Genomic DNA, 24,066 nt, shown 5'->3' with positions numbered 1-24,066 from the left:
GCAAGGCCAAGGCCCGTCTGTTGCCTAGGCAACAACTCAGGCCTCACCTGCAGGTATTTATAGCCAGACCAGGCCAGAAGGAACCAATGAGCTGCCAGAAGGTGGAGTCACATGAGAGCCTAGGGGGGCAACAATGTTCTTCCTTCTACAACAGTTACTGGGTTCCTCTCAAGGGGCTCCAGGACACTGCCAAGAGTTTCTTGGTTCAAAAACTGGTTGATTGCAACATCGTGCCTGGATCCTGCACCATAGTCCTCCAAATCTGATACTCCACATCTTCCCGTGTCTGCTTCCTTGCATTATTTAGCCTTGTCCAATTAGCAGTATTACAGAACAGAGACAATAACCTCCTTTTTCATTCTCCGCTTTCTGGTCCACTGACTATTTGGGAATTCCAGATTCATTCGCTTTTGTTTTTCTCCTCCCCTTCCCTTGGGTGATGGGGGTGGGGAGCAAAAAAAAAAAAAGGCACCGGGTAATTCCTAGCGTCAAGCCAAGAGTGATTGAATGACGCCACCATTGTCAGGGATTTTGGACCCCCCTGCTTCTGTGATTGATGGGAACAAGTCAAAAGGAGGAGGGAGGGCATTAATCCTTATTATTCTGGCTTTAGAGGGTTTTGTGTTCGTTTCTTTTCGCTTTCCAAATTTGATAGCCTGCCAGGGACAAAATTAAAAAAAGAAAAAAAACCCACACAACAGAGGTATTAAAGATTAAAAACCAAATGATTAAAATCCATAAAAGAGCCTTGCATATTTCCCATGCAGCAGTGTTGCAGTGGCACTCAGCACATGAATTGTGAACGGGAGTAAGATTCTCCAGAAGGAGAGGGGTTTTTCAATCAGAGGTTTTGTCTGATCGCACCGCACCGCACTGCACAGCACACAAACAAACACACCACTCCCCCAGCCCATCACACTTTGCAAACAGCTGACAACCACCAAGGACCGAAATGCTTATCAAGGTCATCTGATGCCGTCTGTGGCATCGTAACCCAGATTCATATCCAGGGCGTAATGAGGAACTTGATTTGTATATACACAGTTTAGTGCCATGTCTTAGGAAATGTAATCAACATAGGCTCAAGGGATTGGTAACGGGACACTGAGCTTTTTCACTTCTAGGTCACTGGACAGCCTCCAACTCGGTTGATTAATGACTGGCCAAAAGCCGTTGCCATCTGACAGCTACTTGGGGAACACTGAATGAGACAGCTTTCCATCCCAGACAAGAGCTGGAGCAAAAGTGACCCGGAAAACCGGAACCTAAAAGTGATGCTCCTTTCCGCCCAGGTTCATAGCGTAAGTCACAGATGTGTATGAAGCGCCAAAGTCCAAACAGTGAACCTAGAACCACGAAGAGGTTTTAATTCTGTAACCATAGTTAGGAGACGTGGAGCATGCTGCAGGCGCAGTCACTTTATCCTCCTCACTTTTCTGGCATTAATCCCTCTCCTGTCTGTGGTTTACTGTTTAAGCAACGATGTAGTGCTGCACCAGGGCTAACACAGACCATGGTTAGAAGTAACCAGTGTTCCACCCTGGTTTCAAGGCAACTGTAGCTAGTGCTAACTAAACTGCAAATGCAACAGTGTTTTGTTTTATTTAACAACAGTTATATACCACTTAATTGTAAAAATGATGATGGGTGTTGTAGTCCAAACTATCTGGGAGGGCACTAGCTTGGGCAAGTGGTCATATGTGGTCAAAGTGCACAGCAATGACCCATAAGCTAACATCTGGGTCCCTTCAAGGAGCTGCAGGCAATGCCTGGTGAATTCTGCTGGTTGCTACTATATGCCTTGGGCTTTCACCTTGGAGGCAAAAGCCTGCCCTTTCCCAGGCTGCTTGCTGGTCTATTGATCCCCAACTTTCTTCTCAGAGGCAGTGGCTTGTGTGCATGCCAAGTGTGCCAGGGCATCTGCACAACTACTGTGTCCCTTCCATCTCAGCCTTGTAGTTAACATCCAGCTCACACGGCTGGGTCCGGGAGCCGCGGCCCAGCTCTCACCAGCCACCTTGAGATAAAACAAATGTAAACAGAGATATAAAACCATTCTGATGCACTTGAGTTTGCAAGGATCGGTGCGGTATCTCACCTACGGTTCCGCTTTTGAAAAATCCCTGGAAACAAATGTATACACATACACAAGCACATGCTAGGGGCTCCGCCAATCCTACCTACCCCTTTTGGCAACTGCCCTTCCCCTACATCTGACCAAAGCCCCCTCCCTTTACACCTAACCAATCCTTTGCCTCTCCCCTCACCCCAACATCCAGCCCCTTTTAAAGCAGAGGGGGAGGCACTACACAGAGCAGCTTGCTAAACTGTACTGTGAAGCATATCTCCCCTCTTTCCCCTGCAGGTGAGTTTAACAGAGAAGGGACAGGTGCTCATTGAATCACAGTCTGAAGGGAGCTCCCTTCGCCCCATTAAACCCCGATGCATGGCCAGTCTGCTTGGGCCAGCCTGCTGTTCCTCACACTGCAATTGGCATAGCTGCCATAACCTGCACAGCACATTTTACGTGTGTGTGCTTGAGTGAGTGAGGGGTTAAACTGTGTCCTTTGGGGGAGGGGGGGAGGCTGCAGTAAGCAATGCTGGCCAAGCGCCTAGCAGATTGCAAGCACTGGTTTAAAAACAAAGAATTAAATAAAAGCTGATGGGTGTGCATCCTGCCTAGGCAAGGAGTGGCAGCTTAACCCTCCCCGGGGACATCTAATACTCATATGATACTCTAACTCGGAAGCATCTGCTGCTTGGTACAATATGGCAGGGCTAGGTAGCATTGCATTAAACAAAGCAATTAACCCAGCAACCGCACTGATCAGCCTGTGTCTCGTCAGTCCCAGTAATTTAGGCACAATTTATTCTCCACTCTCTGGGCTGACGTTGTGCCAACGCAGTCATCTCAGTGCCCGTAAAAAGTTACAGGGAGGCTGCGCAGGGATGCTGCTGCCTACATTTCTCAAGCCAGTAAGCATGTCATCGGCCGCCCTCCTGTGTTTGGGAGCTCATCACCCAAACGCAGGCAGCCTCCATTCACCCCAGACAAACGCACTCACACTGCACAGTCAGGTAGGCAGAGGCTGATGGCGAGCGCCCCAGGCTGTTGCTTGGAATGCAGGTGTATTTTCCAGCATCTTCAGGCTTGACTCGGAAGATGATCAGCGTCCCATCAATCAGGATCCGAACCCTCAGCTTTAGGTCACTGCAATGGAAAAGGAGCAAAAGAGAGGACAAGTGAGCATTGACAGGCTATGGGAGAAGGGGGGTATCCAGTGTGTAGCAGCACAAGGCCCCAGGTTCAATCCCCGGGCATCAACAGGTAAGGCTGGGAAGATAACCATGTCTGAAAACCTAGAGAGCTGCTGCTGCCAGCCTGTGTGGGCAGTCCTGAGCTAGATGGGCCAAGGCTTTGACTCAGTAGATGGCAGCTTCCTACGCTGAATTATGAATGATTTAACACCAGTGAACGTGAACTGCATGATGGGCAAGAGGCAGACCTCTCCTGACTATGCAGACTCCCAATATTGACAGGTCTGCAGCACAGCACAGAGGACTTAAGCACCAAACCAGAGTCATACTTGGGCTCTCCTGTGGCTTTTACAACAATTGATCAACCAGGGTGGGCGGGGAGGCAAATTCAATCAGGATCACAGCATTGGGAAAGGGGGTTGATCCTTTCCCTCTATGTTGTTTTCCTGATTAAAATCTGCCCTCTGAAGCTGCTATTTGCCTGTAGGGGGAACACACAGTTATCATACAGCTTTTTCTCCATACAGCAATTATAAAACTTGGGGAAGGGCCACAGCTCAGTGGCAGAGCATCTGCTTTGGATGCAGAAAGTCCTGGGTTCAATCCCTGGGGCTGGTGCAGATCCCTAGAGCAGGCTTCCTCAAACTCGGCCCTCCAGATGTTTTGAGACTGCAACTCCCATCATCCCTAGCTAACAGGACCAGTGGTCAGGGATTATGGGAGTTGTAGTCCCAAAACATCTGGAGCAGGCTTCCTTAAACTCGGCCCTGCAGATGTTTTGAAACTACAATTCCCATCATCCCTGACCACTGGTCCTGGTAGCTAGGGACCATGGGAGTTGTAGGCCAAAAACATCTGGAGGGCTGAGTTTGAGGAAGCCTGATCTGGAGGGCCGAGTTTGCCTATGCCTGCCCTAGAGAGCTCCTAGCAGTCTGTGTGAACAATCCTGAGCTAGAAGGACCAATGAGCTGACTCAGTACAGGGCAATTTCCAACATTTCTAACTTTGAAGGGGAGCTGCTTGATAGGATTCTGAAGTCCTCTCCAGTTGCTAATCATGAAAGAGAGAGAAACACAGAGAGAGGCAGTCTTAAGACCAGGCTTCCTCAACCTCGGCCCTCCAGATGTTTTTGGCCTACAACTCCCATGATCCCTAGCTAGCAGGACCAGTGGTCAGGGATGATCGGAATTGTAGTCTCAAAACATCTGGAGGGCCGAGGTTGAGGAAGCCTGCTTAAGACCATATAAGTCCCAGTGAAAAATTGCAAAACATGTTGGGTTCTATGCAGGTGCAGTCATGGCTCCCAATATACCTATAGCTTGCAAATCAGGAACCAGCCTTGGGAATGCATGCAATCTTCCTCTTTTCTCCTTTATCAGATGTAACTGTGATTTAGCATTACATGTGCATCAATACTAACCATGCTCCATGGTTAACACATACATATTCTGTCTTATAAGCAGAGGCACTGAATGCTGCCCAACTCGGGGGGAAGGGGGGGCTTGTCATGTGCATGTGACATCACATGTGCAACACATAAGTGTGATGTCACATGCACTGGGAGAAGGCCGCCAGGCCCTCTGCCACCGTGGGATGGCCCGGTGGTGCCCTCTGCCACCTTAGTAACTTGGGACCAGTTTAACTGCGAAATCACCTTACCCTATATGTGCCCAGTTGACTGCTTCCAACTGCAGAATTGGCACTGTTACAGGTGCAGCATAATACGCATTCCTCATTTGTAAGAAACAGATCTTTTAGCGTGGCAGCACCCACACTTTGGAACTCCCTGCCTATTGATATCAGGCCTTCACTGTACACTTTTTGGGAGGCTTCCTTGCTTCTGACTTTCAGGAGTCTTTTGAAGACTTTTTCATACAACTTTTTTTGGATCGGCCAGTAATTTTGACTATTGCTTCGTACTGTTTTGAAACTATGTTCTATATTTTATTCTTGCATAGCATCTGAGAGTACAGGAGGTAAATGGTGGTATATGAATACTTTTAAAAATAAGTAAGACATGAAGAATGTCAAGGAAGATGCCTTTCTTACACGCCCAGGAAAAGGAAGGTACAGAATGTCATTCATTCATATTCATATTCACATTCACATTCTCTCTCTCTCTCTCCCACACCTGCACCCACACACATTGCAAGAGAGAGAGAGAGAGAGAGAGAGAGAGAGAGAGAGAGAGAGAGAGATATCTGTTGTCCAGGCTTTCCCTACTTGAGAGGCTGCTTCATCCCTTATATACCCAAGTAGGACACCACAGTCTGGAGGAAAACTTCTGCTGCGAATTCCAAAAATCTCAGAAGACCATTTTGCAATCACTCGGACCAGGGCTTTTGATGTGCCTGTCTCTGTCCTAGGGAACAGCATCCCTGTCAAGATACAACAGGTACCAACTCCCTGCACTTTCCAGAATATTTTTTTGTTCCAACAGGTTTTCCCATCTGCATGAACATGTCTTTGACATGGGTATCTGTTTTGTATTGTGTTTTGATGGAAATATATGTTCAGGTTCTTTTAAAAAAAATACCCTGCCTTTTTGCTGTTTTTACTGCACCTTGCCATCAAACATATGTGTCAAATGCACTTAATTAAAAATGAATAACTGTTAGTGGATGACTCCAAGGGCCTCCTGCTGGAGTGTGCAGTCCTTTGAAAAGAGGTCCGAGGCTGCTTGCTCACCTTACCTGCCCCATTCCCAACCACATACTTCACCAAGACCAGACGAGAGAGAGAGAGAGAAACCCGAAAACAGAATCCAAACTCACTTCTTAAAGTAGACATTCTCATCTTCCCAGTGCCAAGTGTAGGTCAGGTTGCCTGGATATGCCTCAGCCTGGCAGGTGAACATTGCATCCTGGGAGATGTTAACCGTGATGTTCTCTGGAGGGGAAACGATGAAAGGGGGTCCTGTGGGAGAGCAGGAGACAAACAGTTACCTCAGCAGCCAAGAAAGGGAAGATGAGCTCATTGCTAAGAGCGGCTGACTTAACGGTGCAGGGAACAAGAGCAAGAAGAGCCACCGTGCCTAACGGACGCAAGCTCTTGGCATTTTGCCCAGGTCACATAATCCAGCACAGCTCCACTCCGAATTCCTCCCTCGTAGAGTAAGAACCGTGTGTTTAGAGTTGGTGCATCTGGCCCTGAGACGACTTTGCCGTAAGAACACAGGAAGCACCCCATTGGATCAGGCCAAAGGACCCATCTGGTCCAGCACTCTGTTCTCACAGGAACTGATCGATCCGAACTTCTCACACTCAAAAGGTGCTTCAGGCAAGCTACTCTTTCTCAGCCTCAACTCCTCAATCCCACTTCAGTGGGTACAGGGCCGTAGCTCAGTGGCAGAGCCTTGCCTTGCATGCAGGAGGTCCCTGATTCAATCTCAACCATCTCCAGGTAAGGACTGGGAGAGAACTCTGTCTGATACTCTGCAGAGCCACTGCCAGTCACTGTGTGGAGATTCCAGGCCACGGGCCGATATCAGCTGATTGACAATCCTGCGTGATTTGTGGGCCATATTGGATCCACTGGTTGGCCTGATATCACTCAGTTAAGATAACAGTTCAGTTCTGTTTTGGTTGCACATGCAAGTCCCCAGCAGGGAAGAGCTGCTCGCAGCCGAAACATGATTTGACCCGTTGCTCGTCAGCCAAAGCAAGCAGCCTCAGTTGTTGTTCTTTTGCAGACATTGGCTACAAGAGAGACTTTTCCCACCCACAGCCAATGTTTGCAAATTCCAATGTAGACTACTGGTCTTGAACTGGTGGGCTGGGACCCATTAGTGGGTCACAGCCTGATCCAAGATGAGTAACAAGAAGAGCACTGCCACCATGCAAATGTAGGGTAAAATATAAAGAAATTGGTCCCCAAATGCATGTTCGGGTTAAAAGTGAGACTGGGAAAAGTGCAGGTACCTGTTGTGCACAATAATGAGCTAGCTGGACCATTAGCCTGGCTCAATATTGCAGCCATCTCCCAAATTCCAAACTCCAAATCCAGAATACTAGGATAATGTTGGCTTGCTACAGAGGTTTGTGGTCACGATTATCAAGATGTTATGAGTTGCTTTCAATTTTCTGAAGTGCTAGAAAAATGCTTATTACTATGATTATCTATAGCCCAATCTCAACATTTGGCAAAGGGCCATTTTTAAATTGAAAAGAATTATTACGGGGGTGTTAACAATGGCCACGTTTCCCCCACAGAGCTAGATGGGAAATGAATGTTTATGTATCTATGTGTCAGTCACCACATGGCATAGATTCTGAAGATACAGCATTTCTCAGCAAGGCTGCTGCAGAACCACTGTGGGTGCTTGAAACACCCAGATCCTACAGAAAAGTAAAGAGGCTAGTCTTCATGGCCATCATGTTTCCTGTCCTTGAGGCTATGCAGACAGATGAAGGGAGCAGTTGCAAAGGGCTCTGGGGTTTGCGTGGAAGTTGGCCCCTAAGTCAGGCATTTTCCTCTTCTATGTGTAATAAGGGGCATGTTTAAAAGGCTGCTAAGAGATTATCTGTCACTGGCATCTAGGAAATCGAATTCTGTGGGGATTCAAATAAGACAGCTTTTTGTGTATATGCAAGTACATACAAATCAGGGCCTGGGTGTGATTCCATTACACCATACATTTTAAGCACTGTGATACCACTTTAAGCAGTCAGAATCCAGGGAGAGTGCTGGCCAGTTGTCAGGAATGATGGGAATTGTAATCCAAAACGGAGAACCAGGTTGGCAAAGGCTTGGCCTGTGAGGTTGCAAACACTGCTTTAAATCAGCATTATTTGCACAGAACAGCATTTCTGCTCTTGCAAATTTTACACTCTCCTCTCCAGGAGCAAATGTTGGCTAGATTAAAAGAGGTTTGTGCTTTGTTTATAAAGGAAAGTTGTACATGCACCATTAAAAGCAAAAAAATAAAAATAAAAAATGGCTATTTTCTCTCCAAATAGATCTCCCCCCGCCCCCATTTTTCATTTTAAGACTCTCCAGACTTTGGAGGGAGGGTGTGAATTAAAACAATCTGCCTATAAACCAGGATGGCTGCTCAATCAGGATGGCAGGCCCATGCACAATTGTGTTCCAATTAAATGGATTTTTCTTTAATACTAATGGAATGCAAGACCATTAGCTGCCATCATGACAGACGAATGCCACTTACACATTTGCGGTGTCTGAAAAGGCCTGGCAGTTCTTTTCTTTTTTTAAGCTGGGGTGGCCAGCTGAGAAGGAGGTCAGGGCTGCTGCAGATTTAACAACTGCGCAGAAGAGGACAGTTTTGCAGGACATAAATCAGTTCCTCTTCTTTAAAAGACAGAAATATTTTGCTTCCAAAAAACAGAGGGTGGTGGCAGCTGTCTGCCCTGCATTAATAACTTTGCAAGGGAGCCTTGGAGTGACTGTCACATAGCCGGGGTGAGGGGGGTGTCACACACGTACCGCAAAGATTGCATGAATACAAATAATATACTTGATGGGGGGGCCTATCTAACATATTTTGAAAAATCAAGAACACTCCTGAAGAGCTGCAGAAGAAAGGCCAAAACTCAGTGGTAGAGCATCTCTTTTGCATGCACAAAGTCCCAGGTTCAATCCCCAGCTTCTCCAGCTAGAGCTGAGAATGCCTCCTGTCTGAAACCCTGAAGAGCAACTGCAAGTACGGTAAGTAGAGAGAGTGTTGAGCAAGATGAGCCAAGCGTCTGACTACATACAAGGAAGCTTCCTGTGTTCCTGGGAGGTGAGGACAAGCTGCAACATTTTGTTGCAGCATGATGCAGATCTTTGGACACTCCAAAGCATACCCACAACACAACTTATTACTGCTCCAAAATGTTACCCTCCAAATGGGGCAATGAGTCTTCAAAAGGGGCTGCACCTCGGTGGCTGAGCGTGTTCTTTGAAATCAGAACTTTTAAATGGTCTCTGGCTTGGAATGGCCGCTGATGCAGATCCGCTGCCAGTCAAGAACAGACAGTGTGAGTCACAGGACACTGTGGCCTCATCCACTGGCCAGTGAACCCAGAATAGTTTGAGTCCCTCCAAGCAAAATATGCCATCAGCAAGGGCAGGACAAGGGTTGCAGGTGGCCTCACATATTGACCCGGAGGACTGGGAGCTGGGGGAACATAAAATGTCATCTCTCTTCCCCTAAGGGGACTCTCATCAGAACCCACTATCTGTTCCCTGTATTGCTGCCAAAAGAAACCAGGGGAAGAGAAGCAGCCCGTGCTCTTCTGGATCTGTCTGCAGAATTATTTCTCCCTTCTTTATTTCTTTGCTCTTTCTGTTCCCTCCTTGTTTTTAAAATGGTGATGCTGCAAACTCGAACCGCAAGCTGCCCCAGCTCTTAAAGAACAGGAGGGACCCAACTGCAACTACAATAAAAATCAATGCACAGACAAATCCAGCTCGCAGAACAGCTGTTAAGCAAGCAGGAGGAAGGGAGCGGGAAGGGAAGTTAATACTATCGATGCAGACACAGGAAATCAATACAAAATGCTCCCCCTCTCCCCTCAAGGCAAAGCCAAGGCCACCAGTTTGGGCTCCAGCTGCCTTCTGCGAAACCTTTTGTCTCTCGTGCAGGACAAGGAACCATCAAGCCTCTGCTTTTTTACACACTTACACACTCACACACACACACACAACCCACTGCTCCTCTTTTGCATTCCTTGGGTTGTTCAGCTGAGCTAGCAGCATTGAGCGCTTTTTAGATGTCTGAGGTCTGTACTTAATGCTCTTGTTTATTTATTGATGGCATTGTGGAGGGGGTCTTTTTTTTAATGGAGGGTTGGAAAGAGGCTCATCTCGCTGGCTGAAGGTTATGTGGCCACTTGCTCAGGGTCACCTTCAACAGATGCAGGCGATTAACTATTCTTTTAGCAGGAGGCACCAAGAAAAGTCTAGGAAGCACAACTGGGGAGGCCGGTTGGACTCCATCTCCCATCATCCCCAGCCAGCATGGCTGATGGTCAGGGATGATGGGAGTTTTAGTCCAGCAATGCTCAGAAGGCTGCAGGTTCCGCCACCTGTGCCAGAGAGCCCATAGGAAGACAGGGTGGACGATGCTAACTCAGAATCATAGAGCTGTAGAGTTGGAAGGGACACCAAGGGTCATCTAGTCCAACCCCCTGCAGGGCAGGAATCTCAGCTAGTTCAACCCCCTGCAAAAGAGTTTGCAGCCAATACTTTTGGGGACGCAGCAAGCCTCTCTCTACATAAAATGGCACATTGTACAAATCCGTACATGCAATTTCCTGTCTGAGAAACACAGGACCACGAAGAATCAGGGCTGAAAGGGAGATTCCACACACAGCCCAATTGCAACACTGTCTCCAAACCAGCATTTTACTTTCCTACACAGGAGTAAATAAAAACCACCTACATATATGATTTTAAAAAATAGTCGTGGAGATACAATTCCGGGCGGTGGTCTCAGCCTGCTCTCTCTCTTTAACTCAGCCTTTTCATTAACCCTCAATACCATCTAGCCACCACACTGGCATGTGAAGGGACAACCAACCACTGGGTTTTGATGGACAGATGCTTGGAAGAATTACAAAATGACTTTTGGGGGGAGGAGGAGTATCAAATTTTAATGGTGTGTGTATGTGTATATATATATATATATATATATATATATATATATATATATATATATGAGTACGACAAGGCTGTATATTGTCTCCCTGCTTATTTAACTTATATGCAGAATACATCATGCGAAAGGCTGGACTGGATGAATCCCCAACTGGAATTAAGATTGCCGGAAAAAATATCAACAACCTCAGATATGCTGATGATACTACCTTGATGGCAGAAAGTGAGGAAGAATTGAAGAACCTTTTAATGAGGGTGAAAGAAGAGAGCGCAAAATATGGTCTGAAGCTCAACATCAAAAAAACTAAGATCATGGCCACTGGTCCCATCACCTCCTGGCAAATAGAAGGGGAAGAAATGGAGGCAGTGAGAGATTTCACTTTCTTGGGTTCCATGATCACTGCAGATGGTGACAGCAGTCACGAAATCAGAAGACGCCTGCTTCTTGGGAGAAAAGCAATGACAAACCTAGACAGCATCTTAAAAAGCAAAGACATCACCTTGCCGACAAAAGTCCGTATAGTTAAAACTATGGTTTTCCCAGTAGTAATGTACGGAAGTGAGAGCTGGACCATAAAGAAGGCTGATCGCCGTAGAATTGATGCTTTTGAATTATGGTGCTGGAGGAGACTCTTGAGAGTCCCGTGGACTGCAAGAAGATCAAACCTATCCATTCTCAAAGAAATCAGCCCTGAGTACTCACTAGAAGGACAGATCCTGAAGTTGAGGCTCCAGTACTTTGGCCACCTCATGAGAAGAGAAGAATCCCTAGAAAAGACCCTGATGTTGGGAAAGATGGAGGGCACAAGGAGAAGGGGGCGACAGAGGATGAGATGGTTGGACAGTGTTCTTGAAGCTACTAACATGAGTTTGGCCAAACTGCGAGAGACAGTGAAGGATAGGCGTGCCTGGCGTACTCTGGTCCATGGGGTCACGAAGAGTCGGACACGACTGAACGACTGAACAACAACAACAATATATATATATATATATTTCAACGAATCCCTTTTTTGCATTTTGAAAAAAAAATAGATTTATATGCTGCCCTTTAATCAAAAGATCTCAGGGCAGTTCACAAGATAAAAACACAAATAAATAGTTAAAACCAGTGTTTTTTTCTGGGGGTATGCAGGGGTACGCATACCCCTAAACATTTTTGTGAATCTTTTGTCCATTTATTTATTTTTCCCGATTTGAACTATAAAATGGTGACTTTCTTGAGTCAAAATGAGAGTACCCCTAAACATTTTTAAGGGAAAAAAGCACTGGTTAAAACAGAAACATTGCACTCCTCTTCATAGCTGTCAACTTTCCCTTTTTTTTGCGGAAAATTATTCCAGCGCCATTTCCCATTGCAAAAAAAGGGAAAGTTGACAGCTATGGCCATTTCCCAATGCAAAAAAAGGAAGGTTGACAGCTCTGCTCCTGTTGCAGGCTATTGCACACCTTGGTGTTTGTGCAACTCTGCTTCTCCCTTATTTCTCATAATATATGCAACCCACCATGCAGAGGGCATGGTAGGGCAGCAGCACTCGCCTGAACTCCCAACAGCCAAGTCACTGCTGAGTACCAAGAAGGTTGGCGCTGTGCAAACATGGCGCGCTGACCTATTTGCCACCTCTCCTCTCCCAGTAACCAGCAATGACCCAGCTGTAAAGAGATCAGGGGAGCAGCACAACCATGCCATCCACACCTGCTGTACTTTCATGCTTAAAGAGAATCACAGGGCAAAGGAGGAAACTGCTGTTCGTGCCATGAAACAGAAAAGCCAGCTCACAAAGTTTACCAAACTCAGAAGAACAGTCTCCATCCATCAGCCACTAAGGCATTTCTCTAACGACTTCAGTCGTACAGTAGGTAACAAATCCTAAGCATCTCAAGTTCCAGTGGCTTCCTAAAAAGAATAAACAATGGAGCCATTGCACAAGGTCATACAGGACGAAAAGCGAAATGTAAGACCTAAAACAATTATAATTAAGTAAAATATGTAGCACCAAATGGATGCCCCCAAGCTGCTGCTGGACTGCAACTCCCATCATCCCTGCCTAGTGGCCATGCTGACTGGGACTGATGGAAGCTGGAGTCCGGCAATGTCTCTAGGGTGCCAGGTTCCATACTCCTGTTCTAGGGAGCCCATAAGGACTCTCCAGCTAGTTACCTTGGACAAGCAAGCGGGTAGTGTGCACAGCTTCTCCCTGGATGCTATAAGCCCGGCAGGTGTAAGCGCCCCGGTCATCCCGACTAACGGATACAACAGTCAGACTCCCATCACTAACCTGAAGAGGGAGGGAAAAAAAGAGAATGAAAGTTCATCACCCAAAACCATTGCAGCTACAAACATGTGCATGCACACACACGCACACCCCAGCTAAACCTATGTGCGGCATTAACTGCATGCTTTCATTCCCTTCCAATGCAAATAGCAGCTTCAGAGGAGCATTTTTTGACAGGCAGGGGAGGAAAGTGTTAAAACACCACCTCCCTAATCATCACCATCGCTCCCACAATGGCTGCTATTTGCATTTCTAAAAAAATATGCATCTAGATTCTAGACCATTTCTAGACACACACACACACACACACCAGTACCCCATGCCAGAAAGCATGAATCACATATTAATGACTTTGACAGAATCTAGTTCAATTTTGTTCAGTGGCTCCTCCATCAACCCATGGATAACTATAGTGAGACTTATGATGGACATAATGTACTAAATAGCTAAATCAACACTGTACCTCTATGTTCGTGTTCATCATCACCCCATCTTTCCCCAAGGTGGCATACATGCCCCCCACATTTTTTAATCACAACAACCCTGAGAGGTAGGTGAGGCTAAGATGAAGTGACTTGCCCAAAAACACTCAATGAGCTTTATGACTGAGTGGGGATTTGAACTCTGGTCTCCCAGGTCCTAGTCCAGCACCATAACCAATAGGGGCAAAAGTGGGAGACACAAATGGAAACAACACTTACCTTTGTACTGTTGGCTACATTCCTACCCAGTGAGCATCAGAGGTTTCTACACAGAAACAGAAACACACACACACACACACACACACACACACACACACACACCACCTATCCATCCAGGCAAGCAATAGGAATGACTGCATGTGAAGAACACATTCCAGGCCTGCAAAAGCAATCTAGGAGTGGATGGATGAAGCAGGACCAGGGAGGGGTGGAGCATGGGAAGAGGAGGTGGAGTTTAGGGAAAGTCCCAAGGGCCAGACAGAAAAGGCTGGGGGCCTGCATTTGGCCCCCGGAGTGTGAGGTTGCACCCTCCTGCATTGTTTTAGTTATTCATTTGTTTATTTAAGTAAACATTTATTTATTTATTTAATTTGTTTATACACCACTTGATTGTAAAGAAACCTCCAAGCAGTTGACAAAAACGTGAAACATTAAAGTTATCAATAAAAACACAGTTAAAAACATGAAGATAAAACCAACAGCAGCTAAAGACATAAAACACACACAACTTCTAATTTTAACCCATGTGCAACTGTATTCATTCTATGTGCCTATCTTACAGTTTAGCTTTTCGTATTTTGATCTTCATCCATCATTATAATTATTCCCCCTGTTTTATATATGTTATAAAACGAAATAAAGAAACCCACTTCTGCAGGTCTGGACAGGCTTGCTAAAACAAACAAAATATGTTTTACGTGGGCACCAAAAAGAGTACAGCGGAGGCACCTGCTGGTGTCAATAGGCAGGGAGTTCCAAAGTATGGGTGCTGCCACACACAAAGATCAATTTCTTAAACGTGTGGAACAAATATTAGAGGGCACCTGAGCCCTTATCTGAATGGGGATATGATAATCCCACCTCATCCTGCCATAACACACTATCAGCAGCCTAGCCCACTGCTACCATACCGAGCACTTTTGTTCCCACGTTGCTTTGCTTAGCACAAGTGTGAAGTGAGCATACAGACAAGGCATGCATTATTTCCTCCACCTTTGATCCATCCTCTTCCACCCCACTGCCAATGCAAAGCTTCATTTCACTTCACCCTTCCATTTCAGTTCATTAACAAATGACTCCTAATTATTCTCATCAGTGCCGGTACCAATTCCAATGCCCGATTTGCCAATTACAATTCATACAAATGAAATTCCTGGCTGAGCAAAGGACAGAGGCTTTTCCAGGGTCGGGGAGAAGAGAGCATTTATGAGAAAGGATGAAACAGGGTGGTCCCCTCCATGAGATTTTGATGAGAGCATGACAGAGCTTGCACCCCGTGGGGCGAATGTCACAGCTCAAGACAGCAAACATGACATATTTAGAAATGCATAGAAATCAGTAAAAGAGTGTTCAGCGCCACAGGCACTGCTAATTGATGTGTGAATCCTTCCCGATTTGGTCATTGCATTTTAGAAAGTTCTCAGGAAAAATAAGCCTATGAATGTCAGGTGGTAAATACATGCAAATCCAATAGCGGTAGACTGTGGCCATCCAGGCACCCCCAAACTCGGCCCTCCAGATGTTTTGGGACTACAACTCCCATCATCTCTAGCTAACAGGACCAGTCGTCAGGGATGATGGGAACTGTAGCCCCAAAACATCTGGAGGGCAGAGTTTGGGGGTGTCTGAGTTAAATGCACTGTTTGCTTGGAATCACAAGATCAGGAGAGTTATCAAGCCCCTGCCATGTATAGGTAGGTAGGTAGGTAGGTAATATTGCTGGCAAATTTATTTGCCTTACTGGTGAAGCTGACAGAGAACCTCTCTTTCAATTTCCCCTAATACACCAAACTTCAGTGGTTCTGTGCCTACTGCTTTGGAAGTGAAAACAGAGCCATCCAAAAAGAGAAAACAGGATGCTGGACAAGACATTAGCCCAGTATGGCATGCTCCGATCACCAGCAGCTCTCCAAGCCTTATGCTGGGTTCTTTCCTAGCCATCCCACCGACATTCCATTAAATGTGGTGATGCCAGAAATTGTACCTCCCTACGTTATGCATGCAGAGCGTTTCCTCCATCCTTGAGCCATGGGCCCCTTCTGAGCATGACCTTACCTGATATTTATTGTTGGCACCTAAGAGGTCCCCCTCTTTCAGCCAGGTGACGGTTGGCTTAGGGTTCCCGAAAGCCATGCAGGTGAGTGTAATGCTGCCGCCTTCCTTCGCCTCTACGTATTGGGGGGGAGTTTCTGTGAAGGTGGGGGGAGCTGCCAAGGAGATTGAAAAAAGAAGAAGAAGAAGTGAGAAGGATGATGGCACATGCCTTGGCCACACATTCCAAATCTGCTTGAACTTGAGCACTGCTGGCCTACAAACCCTTTGCAAATGCAACATGGTTCTCGTGACCCACACATAGGTATGGATGCATCATCCCTACGGTATGTGACTTTTATAAACTTTGTTCTGTCCTGTATCCAATTTAATCTGCTATTTCTTCTTAGGGGGTGGGGGTGGAGGAATGAACAGGTAAGAAAAATACACATTCATTTAATTATTGATTCTTTGACATATTTTATCACATTCAAAGTGCATTTTGGTAATATCATTGGACCAAAGAACTTCAAAGGCATGTGAAATCCAAAGGAGAGACTGTGTTCTGATCCGCACAACAGATTGGGGGTGGGGTGGATCAAGTCTGTTAGCATGGGCATCCCCCCACAAAATGGATTTCGTCAAGCATCCCATTACCTGCACAGGCTTCAGACAACGTCCCAAGGGTAAGCAAAAGCGTACAGTAAATAAATAAAGAGTGAACAACTGGAAAGTCAATTTTATATACGGTTCTGTACAAATTTTAGATAAAGGTTCTGCACACCTTCCAGCTTGTCAATATCCTTCTTAAACTGTGGTGCTGAGAACTGAACACAGGACTCCAGTTGGGGTCTAACCAAGGAGGGCAGCATGAACTATTCTTTGCAAGGCACACACACACAAAGAGCCTTGTGGCACTAGACTAACAGATGGCATGAGTCTTTGTGGATTTGAGACTATTTCAGACACATGAAGTGTGAGGCTGGTTGGAAGATACCTTATTTATATACACATACACATTCATATGCAGAGAGAATATGTGTATTATAAGCAGTGCGACCAAAAGGCTATGAAATGCACGAAGCGCAGTTTGCGACATTTCTATGCAAAACTCTTAAGTATACATTCAAGCAAGTGCAGTGACCGTTTGCAGTGGCCATTTTGGCTAATGTGAAGTAGGAAAGGAACACCCTCTCCGTCAAACACAGGAAAATCTGCCTACGTTACTCCCGGACCCGTTCACCCCACCATTGTAGGAAAGCTATCAAAATGCACAGACGCACCACAGTGCAGATAACTAATCTGCCTTTTGATTAAACAGGCTCTGGGAGAATTATAATATAGGCCTAATCATAAATAGCTGTTAATTCCAATTTTCTAAGAAGGCATTCCAGCAATTTCAATCGACTCTGAAAAGAACTGATTTTTGGGTTACCACCCCCAGAAAACGTTGCTTATTTTCTGAAAAGAAAAAAATTAACTAGGCTAATGTGCTCGAGGAGGAGGGGTGAGAGAGGGTGGAGAGAGAATCATAATGTATGAATTATAAATTCTTAAGAACACGAATTCTACTTATATTGCACTGTTGGACCTGGAGGATTAAGTCTGCAATAAGGTTATTTAAAAACCAGGGTTTTTTAAATTAAGTGTTCAGGGTCATATGTAGAGGAATGGCAGATTCCTTGGAACCAAAGGCATCTCACTGATGCAAAGATCCTGTAGATATATCTGATTTGCTATTTCCAATGTGAATTATCCACACTGCCAAATGGCACCCTGGCTGGCCTCAGGGGGCAAAACCTTAGGAGTTGGCTGGACTGAAAGCCTTTTTTCTGGACAGAACAAAATCCCACTGAATTATGGAAGGCTGTGGACCAATCCTGGGAAGAGGCTCCGATGCAGTAAAAAGGTGGCATGTGGGATATTTTGCCACTCCTTTGATATGCCACAGCTCTCAAGGCAGAGATCTAGTGTGGCTCAGAGCCAACCCAGAGCCCTGGGTTCACCTGCTCATGTGGGCTGGGGAGCACCATACCTTGGGAGCTGGGTGTGGCCTTCAGGTTGTCTCTTTCTGTCCCTTGGGATACTTACTTACTTACTTACTTAAACTTCTGCATAACGCTACATCATAAAAATATATCCAAGTGGTTTATAGCAATAAAACCATGCAGTAGAAGCATCAGGAAGTTAAAAGCAAAACAAAACAATATTGAAAATGAACACCAGTAAACCACTGTAGAAGGATGTATTCTTAATTGCCTGCCTAGACCTGGCAGAAAGGGAAAGTTTTCAGCAGGTATTTAAAAGTTGGCACAGAAGGCACCTGTTGGTACTGTATTGGCAGAGTATTCCAAAGGACTGGGCTGCTTACATTAAAGGCTTAGGATTTCTCCATGTTACCAAATGAACCTCTTGAGGGGAATGGCCAATGATGCTCCTGCAGATGACCTCGGGGAACAAGCTGGGATTGAAGGGTCCAGGAAATACCTCTTCCCAAGCCACGCCTCCTCAGGCCACATATCCCTCTTCCCAGGTCACACCGTTCACTGATCTTTACCTTCTACAGGTGTTTTTGAATGACTAGAAAGTGCCCTTGAACTGTGACTATACTTCACGTTGGCCTGATCGAAGGCTGGAGGAGCACATGTGTGGGTGTGCGCCTGTAAAACATTTGACATTTGCATGGTTGAATGTGGCCCTTGGGTTGAAAAAGGTTCCCCCAGCCAGCCCTCATCCCGGAATCTGCAATTAATCCCGGAAACTGCAATTAATCCAGAATGCGGCAGCTAGACTGGTGACTGGGAGTGGACGCCGGGACCACATAACACCGGTCCTGAGAGATCTACATTGGCTCCCAGTACGTTTCCGAGCACAATTCAAAGTGTTGGTGCTGACCTTTAAAGCCATAAACGGCCTCGGTCCTGTATACCTGAAGGAGCGTCTCCACCCCCACCTTTCAGCCCGGACACTGAGATCCAGTGCCGAGGGCCTTCTGTCGGTTCCCTCACTGCGAGAAACAAAGCTACAGGGAACCAGGCAGAGGGCCTTCTCGGTAGTGGCGCCCGCCCTGTGGAATGCCCTCCCATCACAGGTCAAGGAGATAAACAACTACCTGACATTCAGAAAATACCTGAAGGCAGCCCTTTTCAGGGAAGTTTTTAATGTGTGATATTTTTGTATCTGATTTTTGTTGGAAGCCGCCCAGAGTGGCTGGGGAAATCCAGGCAGATGGGCGGGGTACAAATAATAAATATTATTATTATTATTATTATTATTATTATTATTATTATTATTATTATCGTCATCATCTGGGGTCTCTGATGAGGTGAGGAGGCAATGAAGATTATGCCCCCTTCCTCTGCCCAAAGCTTTAAGGTACACGCTAAGAGGTCTAATCACAGCAGTACTCTCTAAGGGTGCCCGCCAGGGACTGAAGAATCTATCTCAGTTTCTGACATTCATTCCAGTCTGGCAGAGCAAAATAACTCCAGAACTCTGCAGGCCGGAACCAAGTAGACCTGCCCACCTTGCATGCAAAGACCCCGATAGATGATTACCGCAGCATCTTAAGGCACATTTTGTTTCATAGACGTTGCAGCAACATGACACTGGAATCAGAGGCTGACAACTCTACCATGCAGACAGCCACAGATGTAAGGCCTTTGAGATTTTCTTGTGTGGTTTTGAAAGCTTTTCTATGCCAAGAAGCAACAGAGGAAAGGGTTTGTAATACCAATAAGCATTCTGGCAATTGTAGGTTTTCTGTTACACAGCTTGGTGAGTGAAAGCGACTTGAGATGTTAGCCCCAGCTTTAAAAGGAAGGGTTTTGGGGGGGGGGGCAAAACCCTCCACTTGGTCTCCCAGCAAGCATTAGGAACATAATTAGCCCCTAAATACAATGCCACAGAATTCCAACCTTGCTATCCCACCCCCACCCCCATCCCTTGGGGCAACTGAACCAGACACAAGTTAGTTAGGTTTTTTTTGCGATTCATTAACTCCCCACAATGCAGCCAGACTGGTGGGTTTCATTCTCTCCAGCCCACAATGCCACAGTGTCGCGAGCTGCCAGTGACATGGCCCAGGAAGTGTTAAACAAAAAAACGAAATCCCAGCCACACTGGAAATGGTTTGAACATTTCATTCTCTGAACACACACACACACCAAAAGATGGTAACGTAAAAGTCTCAAGGTCACGGCTTATGCAGGAAAAGATTTGCTCTTCGTGCTGCTAACAATGGTGAACCAAAATAAAAAAGGAAGAAAAGAAAGGAACCCTAAGGATGATATTCCAATTAAAGCTGAGCTAAAGGCTCCCTTTGGAGGCCAAAAAGAGAAGAGAACAATCTTACTTTTTAACAGTGTTTTGCTGTCTTCTATTCTGCAACAGCAATGCTCCTTTGGGTGCTTGTAATCCCCCCACCCCCCATTTTTAAAGGCTGTTTAGAAATCCATTCCACCATGACATATTGTCATTCCATGGGGATTTTTTTTAGGGGGGTGAGGCTGGGAGAATGGGAGTGCTGCTGCCATCCACAAGATTATTCAATTAATTAAGAAATTTATATATAGTGCTTCATCAAAAGGCCACGGGGAGCTTGGCAACATAGCAATATGACAAACAACACAACATGCACGCATAACGTAATACACATAAAATACAAGAAAACAAAAGCTACATTATATGGATACAAATCATAGTATGCATTTGTGGCAAATTATTCATAAATTATTTCAGCCACTCGGAAGAGGTGTGTATTCACCCATTTCCTAGAAGCAGCAGCTAGGTGCTCAGATGCACCTCAGTGGGCAACGCATTTCACAGACCACTGAAACGGCCCTTCCAGGGACTTCATCCTGTGTAGGGACCACCACATTCACCCTATTTTGCACCCATTTGGGGACCCATGCTGGAAAATCCCCCAGATACACACACACACACACACACACACACACACACACACACCATTTTACCAATTGCAAATGAGGTGCAGAATTGGAGGTTCAGTCCCAAATGCTATAGGATGGTTTTATACTATGTTGCTCCTCTACTTTCTAGGCTATCTATAATCTATATCTCTATCTATATCCATATCTATATCCATATCTCTTCCTTATACTGAGCCAGACCTATAGTTCACCTAGCCTTCTTCTAATCCCCCAGGGTTTCAGGGAAGCCATTTCTCTGAGACCCAGCATCCTTTATTTGGAGATGATAGAAAGTGAAGTTCATCTCTGCCACTGAGATATGCACACAGGCGCTTGCCATCTTCTGAAGCCACGGCCCTGGGGATGGCAACTCCCAGCAGGAACTGGCGAGAGGGGGGAACGGAGAGCTTCAAACAGCCCTGGCTCTGAATTCCACATCTCATTACGAACCTTCAAATGCAAGTCTGGATTATAGTGGGGTCTGCTCCAACCATCAGCCAACCCTCCCCACCAGTTCTCACTACCCCCCTCCAAGCATGTGTACCTCTGCAAAGGGGGAGGATAACCACGCCTAGTTTGCTGGTGGAGTCAGGAGATGCCTTTCAGGCCTCTGCTTAAGAAGAGTCCTGCTGGATCAGGCCAAAGGTCCACCTGGTCCAGAATCCTGTTATCACTGTGACCAACCAGATTCCCCAAGTGGGAAGGCTGCAAGCCAGAATGAAGTGCAACAGCGCTCTTCCCACTCAACTTGAAAACCATGTTCCATCTTTCCCTGTTGGGATTCGGGGGGGGGGGGTTGTAGTCTCCTAGCTTCCCAATTAAACTCCATTCAAGGGCACTGACTTAACACTTTCAATAATTTAAAAAGATAGAGACCTCTTGTTATCGGGAGAAGAGATACGAACCAGGAGCCAGGGAAAACAGTCAGGCGAAGCCGGCAAGCCCCATGATTAACGGTGGATATGCTCTAGTCCTCAACTCATTTGTTTATGTCACATCCTACCCCCCCAAAAAAGCATCCTAAATGCTGATGGGGAAAATGCAGCACTGTCCAGAGCCTCCCTAAAGCACTTTACAACTCTGAAGCCTGGCATCGATTATTCTGCAAGTCAAAGAATCTCTCTCTTCAGTCAGCCATGATGCAACAACAGTGCCCCTTGGTCCCAAGGTAGCGTTGCTTGATTTTCTAAGGGGTACAGCTGTCTACAATCAGTGAAAATGTTTCTAGGGGGGGGGGAGAGATCCCAATAAAATTAGGCCTAATCAAATTCTAGTAAACTTGAAGAATTATAAATATTGTGGCCTCTGAGCAGTACTGCAGTGACCTGTTTAGTGAGGAAGCAGTGGCTGAGTTAAACCTGGCGCCACTGTAGATACGAAGTTGTCAAAATAAAAATTCAGAAGCAGCCTTTCTCCTAGCAGTGAACTGCAAGGGCAGGTGTGTGGGGATTCTGTGTCCCTCTAGATGCTGCTGAGGTACAACTCCCAGCATCCCTGGCCATTGGCGATTCTAGCCAGGGCTGATGGCAGTTGTAGTTCAGAAACATCTGGAGGGGTCAAATGTTCCCCATTCCTGTACTACAAGATCTTTCAACAAGCCCTAGAAGGTCGAAACATTTTCCCAGAGGTGGCTTCCTTTAAAAAAAAAAAAAAAGTGCCATCCCAAAAAATACGAAGATGTTTCCCCATCAACAGAGAGAAAAAAAGACAAAGACACAAAGGGGAAGGCCTGTCATTTTTACAAAGCAGTTCCTGTTCCATTCTCTGAATTGAGACATGACAATATGCCGCATTTTGCAAGACTTCAAGGCTTAGCTAATTAGAGCAATAAAATAAAATAAATGGAGCCTCTGATGTCCTTGGAGCCAAGCCTTAAAGCAAACCCCGGCCTGTGGTTTCATGCAGGCATAGCTCCTGAGCTTTGCCACCGCTTGCAAATTGTGCAGCTGGAACGAAGAGCAGAGTCTGCCTCAGTGAGCATGCCTCATACTTCAAGAAACACACATTCAAAGGATGCTCAGTTGAGTGCAAAGCTCTTATTAAAAGTTAACGAGGCCAAGTTGCTCATTTTCCTGGAGGTTTGTTCCTCCCATCTCCCAGGCACGTCTTTTAAGTTAGACACAGAGCAGAGCCATTTAACGAGGTCACTCACTTTCCCCTCTCTGCTTTTCAAGGAACACTTCTGCCCCCCTTTCTGACATCGCTGATCACCCCAAACACTGCCACAACTTATGAAAGTCGCAGGTGACGAATCACAAGTATTAAATGCCATGTCTGAAAAGGGCGTCGAAAAACGGGTCTGATGCAAATATGCAGGTGAGATGTTGCAGCAGCCAGGCACACCTGCAGTTTCCTCCATGGTCAACAACTCAGCTTCTTAGAAAAGGATGCACCAGCATTTTGTATCTCACCTACAGAAATGGGTTACCAGAAAGCTGGGCAACATTCCTCAGAGAGATGGATTACGTCCACGAGCTGCCATTTTCCTGCTCATCCCCGCTGCATGTTAACCCTCCAATATCGACATCCTTACTAATCCCTGATCAACACTCCTCCCTTTCACCTGATGACATCCCATTATGTTATTCTACTACAGGGGCAAGGGACCTTTTTCAGCCCAGGGCCAGCATTTGCTCACAAGTGACCTTCCAGGGCCCACATGTCCACAGTGAGCAGGGCCAGAGGAAAAAGAACAAAGGCTCTTACCTTTGTCCAAGTGGACTATATTCTCATTCACGCAAAGGCCAGATGTTTGCATAAAGATCTTTCTCCATCTTCCATGCAGGCAAGCAAGAGCCATTATCACAGTTGAAGGACATATTCCAGCCAGGCAATATCATTCAAGGAAAGACCAGTGAGGGATGGGGGCATGGCCTGCGGAGATTTCTATGGGCCACAAAGGGGTATCTGGAGGACTGCATTTGGACCACTGGTTTCCCCCTCCTTGTTCTACTGAAAGCCATCTCAGCACAGGTAGCTGCTATTTTTGTCCCAATGCTAAGCAGCTCATGGGCTCATCAGATCCCTGTATAATAATATGGGTCCCCTCCTACAAGGCCAGCTTTAGGCAATTTCTCTCCCTCTCACTAGAACTCAGAGGCCTGGACTGCTCCTTGCCACCCACTTATAGTTTCTCAAACCTTGCCACCAGATCCCTTTTTCGGCTCCAGAACAGTCACTGAGCTCCAGCACCCAGCTACCAACAGGCTGCTGCTCACCTGCTCCACCTCACTTGTCACTGCTTCTCCAAGACTTCATGCTTACCTCCAT

At 46.1% G+C, this 24,066-nt stretch overlaps 1 protein-coding gene across 7 annotated transcripts in view; it reads right to left on the bottom strand.

The window, feature by feature from the left end:
* The window catches only part of IGSF9B (immunoglobulin superfamily member 9B), a 125,743-nt gene that overhangs the window by 47,956 nt on the left and 53,721 nt on the right, over nt 1–24,066 (bottom strand). For all 7 annotated transcript variants that reach the window (XR_004427957.1, XM_033171740.1, XM_033171741.1 and 4 more), the window contains exons 4-7: nt 15,890–16,041; nt 13,019–13,136; nt 6,033–6,174; nt 3,066–3,211 (exon numbers count right to left, since the gene is read on the bottom strand). Coding sequence is in view for 6 of the 7 variants with exons in the window: in XM_033171740.1 (XP_033027631.1) it covers nt 3,066–3,211; nt 6,033–6,174; nt 13,019–13,136; nt 15,890–16,041 (558 nt within the window). In the remaining variant the exon portion in view is untranslated. The remainder of the gene's footprint in view (nt 1–3,065; nt 3,212–6,032; nt 6,175–13,018; nt 13,137–15,889; nt 16,042–24,066) is intronic.

Source organism: Lacerta agilis, chromosome 15 (assembly GCF_009819535.1).
Source record: "Lacerta agilis isolate rLacAgi1 chromosome 15, rLacAgi1.pri, whole genome shotgun sequence".
Classification (NCBI taxonomy): Eukaryota; Metazoa; Chordata; class Lepidosauria; order Squamata; family Lacertidae; genus Lacerta; species Lacerta agilis.
The sequence above is the reverse complement of the archived record's forward strand: the minus strand, read 5'-3'. Positions and strand labels throughout refer to the sequence as shown.